This window comes from Sylvia atricapilla, chromosome 2 (assembly GCF_009819655.1).
Source record: "Sylvia atricapilla isolate bSylAtr1 chromosome 2, bSylAtr1.pri, whole genome shotgun sequence".
Lineage (NCBI taxonomy): Eukaryota > Metazoa > Chordata > Aves > Passeriformes > Sylviidae > Sylvia > Sylvia atricapilla.
Genome location: NC_089141.1, coordinates 109,103,141 through 109,115,381, shown reverse-complemented (window position 1 = coordinate 109,115,381; position 12,241 = coordinate 109,103,141). Strand labels below are relative to the sequence as shown.

Below are 12,241 nucleotides of genomic sequence, written 5' to 3'. Positions count from 1 at the left end.
CATGGGCGTGAATGCAGACTGTGACCAGCGCCTAAACACAGGAGCTTCTTGTCCTCTGCTGCCAGGGTCCCGCCCAGGTGCCCGGGAACCCCGAGCGCTTCTGGCAGGACCTGTGACACCTGAGCAAAGAGGTGGGCTTTGTGTCTGCCAAAATACGCTGTTCCCTATAGCCTAATTAAAAAATTAGCGCTCGGTTTGATGAGCAGCATCAGCCCCCCGCCGCTTCCGCCGCGTCGCCACCGGGTGGCGCTGTGGGAGCGCCGAGCCGCCGCTGCCGGCGCCTCTCCCGGCGCGGGAGTCGGGAATCCGGGAGAATCCAGGCGGGAATCTAGCCGGGAATTCAGTGGGAATCCAGTGGAGAATCCAGCCGGAATCTAGCGGAGAATCCAGCGGGATTCTAGCCGGGAATTCAGTGGGAATCCAGTGGAGAATCCAGCGGGAATCTAGCGGAGAATCCAGCGGGATTCTAGCCGGGAATTCAGTGGGAATCCAGTGGAGAATCCAGCCGGGAATTCACCGGGAAGTCCAGTTGGGAATCTAGCGGGAATCTCACCGGGAGATCCTGTGTAACACCTAGGGTGCTCAGCACCTGTAGGCATCGGGGTGTACTTTCCTGCTCCGTCTGTGCCGATTTACAGGCTCCCTGTTTATGGTATCAGGAATTGCCTGTATCAAGCACGCCCCGCGGAGCTGTGAAAAATGTGGTGTTTTAGTCACAAACAGTGTTTAGAAAATAGGGGATCTCAATAAAGTTTAATGGGAATCTCATGGGGTTTAATGAGAAGGTGCTGCGCCTGGGCTGGGGCGACCCCCAGTATCAATCCAGGCTGTGGGATGAGCAGATCCAGAGTATCCAGGCAGAGGAGGACTCAGGGGTGCTGGTGGATGAGGGAGGGGCCGGATATGCTCTGGCCACGTGCCCTCAGCCCAGAGGTCAAGGGGGTGCTGGGCTGTATCCAAAGCACCGGGGGCAGCAGGTGAGGGGAGGATTCTGCCACTCTGCTCCGCTCTTCCGAGACTTCACCTGCAGTGCTGCATCCAGCCCTGGAGTCCCAGGACATGGACCCATTGCAGAGAGTCTGGAGGAGCAACCAAGCTGATTAGAGGGAAGGAGCAGCTCTCCTGCAGGCAAAGGCTTGGAGAATTGGGCAGTTCAGCCTGGAGAAGAGGCGGCTTTGGGTGACCTAAATGTGGCCTTCCAGTAGCTGAAGAGAACGGACAAGAAAAATGGAGAGAGACTATACAAGGGCCTGGAGTGACAGGACTAGAGGGAATGGCTTTACACTGAAAGAGAGTATGCTGAGATTAGATATTAAGAGGAAGTTCTGTGCTGGGAGGGTGGTGAGGCATTGGAATAGATTGTCTTGAGAAATCTCAGATGCTCCATCAAGAGCAGGTCCAGAGAAGGACAGCGGAGCTGGGGAAGAGTCTGGAGCTCAAGTCCTGTGAGGAGTGACTGAGGGAGCTGGGGGTGTTCAGCCTGGAGAAAAGGAGGCTCTGGGATGACCTTATCATTCCCTACAACTCCCTGAAAGGAGGTTGGAGCCAGGTGGGGCTTAGGCTCTTCTCCCAGGCAGCCAGCAACAGGTTGGGAGGACAGAGTCTTAAAGCTGCTCCAGGGGAGGTTAGGGTTGGACATTAGGAAGACATTCCTCACACAAGGGGTGATTACACATGGGAATAGGCTGCCCAGGGAGGCAGTGGAGTCACCACCAGGTTTTTAAGGAAGGACAGGACATGGCATTCAGTGATGTGGTCTGATTAACAAGGTGATGTTTGGTCATAGGTTGGACTCGATGATCTCAGATGATCTAATCAATTCTGTGATTCCTAAAGGTGTTCAAGGCAGGCTGGATGGAGCTCTGAGCAACCTGGTCTAGTGGAAGGTGGCCCTGCCCATGATGGGGGTTGGAATGAGGTGATCTTTAAGGTCCCTTCCAGCCCAGACCATTCTATGATTCTATGAGTCTGTGATTTTGGTGCATATTTACACACACACAATTAAGTTACTGGCTTTAGTGTACCAAGAACTTTTTATATATGTATGTTTTAAATAATGAAAATTTTATTTATTTATGTATTTTTTTTCCTCTGGCCAAAAGCACAGAGCAGGAAACTCATAAGACAGTTATTTACTTAATCATGTTTTCTCAAAGGATGAAACTGAAAAATTAATTTACAATTTTATCCCATTTTGAAACTGTATTTGTCTTTCCTTTTGCCTGTGTATCTTAATGATATTTTTCACACATTTTAAGATTATAGATGAAATCCTGAAACCCTTGAAGAAATAATTTTGCATTTGGCTCTGTGGAGTCTTTTTCTACCGTGTAACAGTAGGAGGGATCCTGGTTTGACTTTGATCAGTGGTCTGTTACAGAAGTAGGCTAATAACTATTCATACTGGACATTTAAATCCTTGGTAAAATGCCTTCATCACAGTAGTAACAAATAAATCTTACTCTCTTTGCTGCAGTGGATTTCACCCCAATTCAGTATAAGACTCCACCACCTCCGAAACCAGAAAGAATTATTCCTCCTTATAATGGATTTGGTTCTGAAGAAGATTCCTTGGCCTCCTGTAAGGCTGTGGTTATTGAGCCTGCCCATAAGGATTACAGGCAATTCCTGATGAAAGACAGGTATTTTGTGTGAAAAATAATTCCAGTTGTTAAAATGATGTATTTTTGTGAAAGAGATAAATGTTATGTGGAGCTGTATTTTTTTTTTTTTTTCAGCAAAATATACAGCTCATCAGACTTTTAAGGCACAGGTGCATGAGGCCTGGGTCAGTGACTCCAATTTTCTGCAAACTCTGCAAAATTTCTCTTTGGAGGAGGCCAATGTTATGACCTTTCCATCCTCTACCTCCTTCCCTCTGCTGTCTTCAGTGTGAGCTTGACAGAAATCTTAGTCCAGGTGTTAGTGAGGAATTTTGGATGATCCAGCAGACCAACAGAGATTTGGGTTTTTTTGTCTGCTGAATTTCATGCAGCTTACTGTAGCACTGCTAAAGCTTTGATGCTTTACTTTCCATTATGAAATGGTTTATTAGGCAGCAGTTGTTGAGGCCAAAGCAAAAAACGCAAAGTCTCCTGTTAAAGATTCACCTGGAGAGCCTTTGTAAAAGAGGAAAGCTGTTAGAAAAGGAATGTATTGATAGTGTGTATACAGACACAGCAAATCATTTAAAACACAATCACTTAATAAATATCTAACTTGTAAGATTATCTGGTGGGCCTGAATTTGTGGGAGATAATCCTAGTATGAATTGCTATTCCGAATTTGGTTTGAAAATATACATACCTAATTGTGTTCTTCCTTCACAAATTTTGTGGAAAGAAACTTGGGGCTTGATTTGCAACTCAGCTTGAATAAAAATTAATTCCAGACCTGTGGCAGAGAAGTAATTTTCTCCTGAAAATTATTCCTTTCTATCTGACTGACTCTATCTGGTTCCATTAATTTAAGCTGAAAATAGTTTTTGACAAAGTAGTGAATCTCACGCCATGTTCATTCTTGATATAGTAATAACACAATTAATATATGTTACAAAACTCAGGAGAAGGCATCACTTAGGGGTGAAAGCTTCTCTCATACTCTGTTTTTGATTCCTTACCTGTTCCTTTGCTATTTTAGATATGGCATGGACAGTAACATCCTGCGCTACAGGGCGAAGCTCGTCACGGACAGTGCCATCGACAAGGATCGGAAATTCCTCATTTCCTTCTTCCTCAGTGATGACACCATTTCCATTTTTGAGCATACAGAGAGAAACTCAGGTAAGAGGTAGCAATGTCTCTAATCAGCCCCAGTTACCCTGCTCATTTGGTTAGACTTTACAGTAAACACTGTGGCCAGACTCAGCAGTAGCAGAAGCAAGGATGTGGATTTTTAAATGCAATGGGAATTACATCAGCAGGCCTGCTGCATTATCTTGCATAGCTGGATGTCATAGTAATTCATGATCTTCCTCACTCAGAATTACATTGTTCATTGCATGACAGTGCTTCACAATATCCTTTGGGACCTGCAAGTGTAATGCCTTAGAACTTTTATTACATTTTAATTTGAAAATCTGACCTTTAAACATTTGCTTTTGTTGTGGATAACGTACAGGAATAGTACTGTAACTGATGATAAATAGGGACAGGAAATATAAGACATCAAAAATGAAAGACTAAGTCCTTTGTTTTGCAAAATTGTGTTAGGAAACTTATACAGCATCCATTGTATAGAAGCAGCTCATGAAAACCAAACAGCTGTGACACTTCCTAACATACTTTACCATTAATCATGGAGTGCTGAGCATTTAAAGAGGGAAGATTTTCCTGTGCTAGAGTCTGGATGTGTGTTTGTGTACAATACTGAACAGTATTCCAAGAGCCAAACTGACAGTGTTTAAGTCACAAATAAATGCTTTGTTGCTTCTCAGTTGCTTGACCACATTTATCCTATTGCTGGGGCATGGTCACCAAATGTTGTCAAGTTTAAATTCTTTTGGCCTCTGTTGTTTGTTTCAGGCTGCCTCCAGCTGAGGATATGAAAGGTTTTGTGATTTTCAAGCATCTTTTTATTTTCCTGAAGTGTTTCGTGCACAGATGGAAGGACACAGCAGTGGGAAGGATGTTGGGAAGTAATTCTCTAGTTCAGAGAGATGGGGGAGTTTTGGCCAAGCATGACCCTGTTAGAGAGATTAGTGTCTTTTGTGAAGCCCACTAAACATCTTCAGCAAAAGTTTCAGGGCAGTTAACATCCAGAAGTGCCTTTTCAATCCAGAGAACCTCTGATGGTGTCTCTGCTTGTACCCAACTCTATTAAGAGTGCATAAATGGACCTCAACCCCAACTAAAATACAAGCAATTCTCTGAGAAGTGTTTTGATAAGGTGTGGAATACCTGCTTAGGACTTGAATGAGGATTCCCAGTTAATCCTGCTCCACTACAGCATCAAGATTTAGCACTTTTATGGCAGCAGTGTCTTGTTATCAATATTTTACTCACTTCCTGGCATCCAGTGGCCTGACATTTATGCAACTTCTTTTGTTGCAGCTAAATACACACACACACAGACTCTCTTATGTATATATTTAATATGTAATGCTGCTGTGAGGCTCAAGATCAGCTCAGTTCTCCACCACTGAATGACATGTTTGATTGGCATTTTTTAATGTCCAGAGACATAAAAGGTGCTAAAGGTACAGCTGCACTGTTAAATTGAAGAAGTCCAGGGAACAGTTTGAATCTTGGACCCCAAGCATGTGTACTGCCTGTTCAGTCACTTCGAGTTCTCCTTTGCACCATTTCAACTAAACAAGGCCCCAGAGAGCCTTGAACACACCGTAATAATAGCTGTGACCTGAGAATCCAGATTTATCCCACAGCACCCAGAGAAGTCAAAGCCAGCACTGCAGAGCAGATGTGGTTGGCTGGTCAAGCCATCAGCAGCATGAGTGCCAGGCCAAAGATTGCTGCCTGCCTTCCTTTTATTTTGGAAGGAGAATATGTGCTGGGATTTCATCTGTGAGCCCATAGAACACTGCTGGTCAAATAAAATATGAAACAATAAATGGGCAAATTTGCCCACTAATAGTAACAAATGCTTCAAGGCACATATGTAATACATGTGTCTGTAAGTGGACTTTTGACTTCCCTGGGTTGTTAAAATGGATGGAGTAGCTGACTTTTAGAGGTGGTAAAAGGTGAAATGGAAGGATGTGGCTGAGAACTGGCCATTGGAGAGTTTAGTGGGAACAGCATGAAGAGGCAAGGTATGTGCTGGAGGAGGTAGAGCAGCAGTTGGAAAGAGGCCTGGGTCTGCACAAGTTTGTTTGTTCCTACCTTCCTTTTCTTTCTGCTTCTTTTCTCTCACTATCCCTCCCTCATTTTAGACATGTCTGAAGGAAAGTGAACGGGTTTCTTCAGTGTTAAGAATGAGAAGGATTTGTAGAGGTCAGTTAATAGTGGCTAAGAGAAGGAGTAAGGCATCCAAATTAACAAACCCTATTGTGCACAGGTTCAGTGGGCTAATTTTACCTTTTTATTTACATGAACTGGTACAAATTGGCAAGTAGTGCTTCAAATCCCAGTCCTAAAATGGAAATAATAAGTTGCTCTTAGTTTTCTTGGTTCAGCAACCTTAAGGTTGCAGAGAAGTACTTCACTCTAATATTAGTAACACTGAAACTGTATGAAATTCACAGGGCTGGACATCTTGAAGCACTTCTTGAGATGGGGATCAAAGCATGAGAACTTTGGCTCCCCATGAAGAAGATCACAACCCCTTTTTTACTCAGTGTAAGACCCAGCCAACAGCTGTACAAACACCTGCAAACCCTGATCTGATCTTAATGGAAGAGGGTCTTTTGTGGTGCTGTTTATTTTGTGGTTTGAGCCTGGCTTTTGTAGATTTCTATCAAAACTCCTTATCAGGTTTCAGTGTAAAATCTCTAACTTAATGAGATATTTTCAGTCATTTTCTCTTTATACCACTTGTAATGTATTAACCTGTAATATTTAAAAAACCATTATGGGGCAGAAGTAGGTTTCCATAAGTGCCCAGTTGCAGGGAAACAGAGAGGCAAGAGTGAATTTCCAAACTTACAGAGACATATTAAATATTAAAAACAGTCGCCAAGATTATATAACCTAAAAATTTCTTATTTGTTTTTATAGCTGGGTGAAAAGGAATGTGTTAACATTAGAGTCACATTAGTGATTTGAATTGTTTTTTGATTCAAGCAAGGTCTGATGATTACCAGTGGAGGGGTTTTTTTTTGTCTTTTATGGTGCTAATAAAGCAATTAAGACAGACATCTGCTCCAAACTCTGGTTTAATAAGTAGTTTGGGTTTCACATTAATTTATAATTTTGAACTGTAAAAGACATTTAATTACACTGTTCATCAGCCTTTTATTAGACTTGCATCAGTACCTGATATTAAGGCAGATATTTAGTAACATCATTAAATGTTACTAAAGTAAGCTTTTGGCTTTTGGTTTGGAAGCTGAAATATCAACAGGAAGCAAACCCCAGAGTTGTTGTAGGGCACATATCCCAGTGAAACTAAACACATGACAAGGTTTTCCAGAAAGCTTGGTACGTGCAATGCAGTCCTGTGGTACACCAGAAGTTAATACAGGAAAGAGAAATGTTCCTTTTAGCATCTTACCCACCCTTGAGTACCTTGTGCAGTTTCTAGTGACACAAATAAAATCCTTATACTGTGAAAAGGAACCATGTGACATACCCACCTCACAAAGCAAAGAGCAGACCACAGTTAAATTGCATTGGCAAAACAATGTGTGGAAGACAGTACCATGTCACTCCTACGTTTTTAAAAAGTTTCAAAAGCCCTTTGAAAGAAATTAGAATTACAGTGCATCAGAATTCAAAATCTTCATAGGACAGTGCTCTCTTAATTTGTGATTTTTTTTTCCTTTTTCTGCTCTTAACAGTTTAAGGATAATTGTTTGCATCTTAGTGTTTGGATCTTAGGCTTCCCAAGGGCCCATTCCAAGGCTGGTGACAGGGTTATGGGAACCATTTGAAGAGGCACATTTCTGTCCCGTTGTAAAGAAAGGCAAAGCAGGGAAGGTGCTTGGCAGGCATTCAAATGAGACATGTCACAGAATGTGCACAGTGTCACTGTTGCTGTGGACACTGGCAGAGACAGTCCTTTTAGCAGCGAGAGGGAGGGGAAGAGAGTGTTCTGAGACAGGAAACCAGAGAAAATGTGGTATTTAAATACAAATAATCTGGTTTGGGGTGTCTTTTTGTTGGTGGCCTGGAGGTTTTTTGTGTGTAGGGAGGAGGTTTCCAAGTAAAGCCATAATTAATTATTTTTCATTCTATTCCCATAGGGATAGCTGGTGGAAAGTTCCTGGAAAGAGGTCGCATTAAGAAGCCTGGGCAGGAACTCTTTAAGAGTGAGCCATCTGAATACTACAAGGCTCAGGATCTGTTTGTTGGAGCCAGAGTTTGTTTCCATGGTCACAACTTTCTTTTGGTGGATGCTGATGAATACACATTCAACTACATGGAGAGGAATGCAAATGAGGTGAAGCAGGCTCTTGTTAATTTCTCCTATCTCTCAGGACTGTGGTTTATCCATGTATTTTTCAGAATTATTTATACTGTTTCCTCACCCAAAGCTCACAGCTCAGTGCTCTCTGTCTGGCAATGGATTTAGGAGATGCCAGCTGGGAGTGCAGGCAAGTCTGGCCACTCTTTACTGTCCATTCCTTTTTCAGTCTGCATTAAGGGTTGTGAAAAGGGATATTCTTGTCCATTCCTTTTTGAGGTTGTTCATGAACCTCTTGTCCCTGAGTTGATCTAACTCTTGCTGAACCTACAGATACTGTCAGCTTCCACAGCTTTCTGTGGCAGTAGGTTGAAAAGTTCACTGCCTGCTATGAAAAATAAATATCTGGTCAAAGAGGTATCTTTTATCTGTTTTAAACCAGCCACCCACTAGTTTCAAGGCCAGTTCTGCTGTTCTGAAGTTTGGGCAAGATCCCATTTACCTTATGCACCACCTTCATAATTTTGTAAGTCTAAGACATTCTTCCCCCTCAGCCTAATCCTGTGCAGCTAAGAGTCTCACCCTTTTTTAGTCTGCTCTTGCAAAGTTACTGTGAGGTGAGGAGATTGGAACAGTGTTCACTACTCAAGATCCAATTTAGTCTTACTGATGAGGCTATTTTATGTCTTGATTTGGTTTTTTGGGTTCATACACATTTTTCTACCAAATGTTTTCCTTGTAATATTAGAAATTCATATCACGGTCAGGAATTCAAGCTTAAAGTGTTTATTGAGTTTTACTGTCTTTTCTTGTTGCCTTCAGAAGGGAGAGCAACAATAAATGACGAGCTGGGGTGCCTCTGCTGCTTTATACTTTAGCAGAATGGTGCATTTGTTTGTAAATTAATGTGGATTAACACCATTAGCGCCTTCCCTGGAACAATGAGGAAGATCTGCAAAATGCTTGTGGATGTAAAATCCTAAGGCTGCTAAATGCTTAAAGCAGTAAAATACAATGGTAAAACCTCAAAAATACAACCCAGTGTGTTTCCTTCCTGCTGCTGAATGGTTTCTCCTCCTGGTAGAATCAAATCCAAAGCTTTTTTGCAAAATGCAGAGCTCGTCTTCAGATTGTAAATGTTCTTTGGGATGTTGTTTGCATTGATTGTCCTGGATCAAATGGATGAGACTTTAGTTCTCCAGACTGAATGATTGTATAGTATCAAAATAAAATTTCCAAAATGGGAAGAGGCAACATTGAAAATATATCCTTAAAGTGAATTTTGAATGATTCTTCAGAAAATTAAGGTTTTTATACAGCTGGTAGAAAAAAAAAGTTGATTCTCCCAGAGGCAGGTTCTTCATTCACATCCTTTGACTCGAGCTCCAGAAGTTTGCCTCAGTTCATCAGGGGATCACATTCTCAAATCACAACAACTTCAGCAATTACTAGGGAAGATCAGAGCTGAAAGATTGTTTGGAAAAAGGGGAAACAATATAAACATGGCTATTTGTTAGTTGTTTCTAAAATTAGAAAACAAATAATTTTCCTTCTGAATAGACAAGAGATTTCCTTCCAGCAGAACACATCAGTATGTTTTCTAAAAACTGGTGAAAGAAATCCATATGGAACAGTTTTTCATGGAATTTTGACCACAGTTCTATAGGCATATTGTGATTTAGATGAAATTTTGATTTGTAATCATAGTGCACGTGAATATTGAAAATTTGTTTGACATCATCTAAGATAGTTGAAAAGCTTTAATTTTCTGTTTCAAAATTATACTTATTGTATTGTTTTTATGTTTAAGGGAGAGGAAAGCCATAGAGTCATGTAATTTTGATTGAAAGTAACTTCAAGGACCTGGTTCAAAACTTTTCAGCACTTCCGGTTTCTTTTTCAATTTGAAGGAAAAATATTTATTTAGTAAGTGTAGATTTGCTTGCAAAACAGAACTAGTGTGTTGTACACAGTCCTACTGGTCATTTATCCAGGTTTGGGGAGGACTGTTTCAAATGAGGCATCACTGGAGGGGAATTCAGCATCTTTGATCTGCCATCAGCTGTTCTAGCTTTGCTGTGTGCTGCAGCCCAAACATGGAAAAGGATTTTACTTCCACTGAATTCAGCATAATAATCTCTAAGTTAAACAAGACAATCAAACCAAACTAGACTGTGACTAGAAACATGTCAGGAGTTACATGAGAAGGGGGAAAGCTGGTGAAATTATTGCCATGCTGCTGGGATACTCAATGCCTCTGTAGGTGTTTGGAATATGGAGTTTAGGACAAAAGATGTAAAAATAGCTGTTTTGATAATGTGGAGAAGACAGGCTCTTAAATATTCAGAATTTGTCCATCCTGAAATACTCTGCTCTCTGAATCCTTCTGCTCAGTCTTTTCTCCCTGTTCCTTGCTTGATCAGCAGAATGCTGTGTGCTTATGCCCCAAACAGTAACATCTTGGAGAGGGGCCTGGAAAAGCTACAGCCTCTAAAACTCTTTGATTGCTGCTCCAAGCTGCTGCCTTGCAGGGCATTGCCTGCCAGGGCTGCACCTGGGGTTTTGGCACAGGCAGAAATTGTCTTCTCCTGTTCTGAGAAAAACTTGCAAGAGCTGATGTATTGATTAGACTTGGATCAGTTTGTACTGCTCTGGCAGTGCCATAGGGGCTTTAAATACCCCTTTTTTGATCATTTTGAACTGATACAAAGCTATAGTCACACTCCAGCAGAGTTGGGACTGAGGCCCGATTTTTATGTCCTGGTCCTTAGTGCAGTCATATGTAATTTCAAATAATTGCTATTGGAAGAAATAGGAGAAAAGTTTTCAGGCAGTTCATTGTGCTTTTTAAGCTAGGTAGAGCATGACAAGGTATTGGGACATAGCAGATAATCATACTTGAAGTCACCTCCAATTTAATGATTAAATACTTCTGTGTTTTATATTAAAAATTAGTATAGCGAATAGCTTTTTGGTAGAGCACTAACACAACAACCTGAATATAGATTGAAAGCCTTAGTGCTTCAGTTCTGTTTCATCTGAGTTCAAATTTATTTTAACCGTCTATTTAGGAAGAAATAAACATTTAAACATTTTCATACACAGCAGGTAAAATTGGTTCCTAAAAAATTTCCAGTGTGCTATTTCTGAGTATGTAAGACAATGTAGTCCAAAATGAATGAGACTATTTGTTGGAACATTTCACTGGAGCCAATGGTGAAAAATCAGCTTTAACATGGTGAAATTTATGACTTGAGAATTCAGTGAGGTCCACCAACATAAAATGAGGACCAAGTTATTAGAACTGTACTTTAAATGTTTCTACTTCTGCTTTAAAAATGCAGTGTTTCAAGCAAAAGTGGATATTCTAAATGCACTAGACTTTCTGATAATGCATGATCTGATGATTTTTATTTAATTGTTTATATTATTGATAATCTCACTGAGATTCCCATGGGCCCATTTCTCCAGCCTGGACAGGTCCCTCTGGATGACATCCTGTCCTTCAGGTCTTTATAATATATGTCTTTCCTCTTTTAAGTTCCCCATGGCTGATATTCGTGTCATCCTCAACAAACTAAAGAACATGACTGAATCTTGTGCCAAAGAAATCAGAAAGACATTTGCTACTGCTGACCCTGAGCATACCAATGTGATTGGGTATGACACTTTCAGGTAAGACACTGGGTTTGGGGTTTTAATATTTAATAAAGGCACATTCCCCCAAAAATGTATAAAGCATGACTGGATTTTGATGTTTTCTGTCCAGTAGCTGACAAGTGGCATAGATTTGTTTTGCATTTAATTGGAGATTATGTGGGACAAAGAAAGTAAATCCGTGCTCCAGAAAAAAAAAAAAAAAAAAAAAAAAAAAAAAAAAAAAAAGTAATAGTTTCAAGTAAGCTGAAAAGCACCACAGAAATGTGTCTACTTTTTGTGGAGCTGAAACAGATGTTGTGAAGAAGGGCACAAGTCAGCAGTAACATGTATGCTGAAAGATAAAGAAAAACCCATCCTGAGACTCAGACAGTAGTCTTGAAATTCAAGTAGCAATGTTCAAGTTGCCTCCTGAAAATGGTGTTTGGGTTTTGAATCATTGGTAAAAAAGACAGTCTTTACAGAACAAAGGTATATTGGAATTATAGAAGGCAGTGCTAAGCATGATTAAAAAAATTGGAGAGCAGTAGTGAGAACAGTAATTAATACTTGGATCGTAATT

At 40.9% G+C, this 12,241-nt stretch overlaps 1 protein-coding gene across 1 annotated transcript in view; it reads left to right on the top strand.

The window, feature by feature from the left end:
• EFHC2 (EF-hand domain containing 2) overlaps positions 1 to 12,241 on the top strand; it is a 54,171-nt gene that overhangs the window by 28,622 nt on the left and 13,308 nt on the right. The window contains exons 11-14 of the mRNA XM_066340552.1: positions 2,477 to 2,642; positions 3,640 to 3,782; positions 7,862 to 8,058; positions 11,564 to 11,697. Coding sequence (XP_066196649.1) covers positions 2,477 to 2,642; positions 3,640 to 3,782; positions 7,862 to 8,058; positions 11,564 to 11,697 — 640 coding nt within the window. The remainder of the gene's footprint in view (positions 1 to 2,476; positions 2,643 to 3,639; positions 3,783 to 7,861; positions 8,059 to 11,563; positions 11,698 to 12,241) is intronic.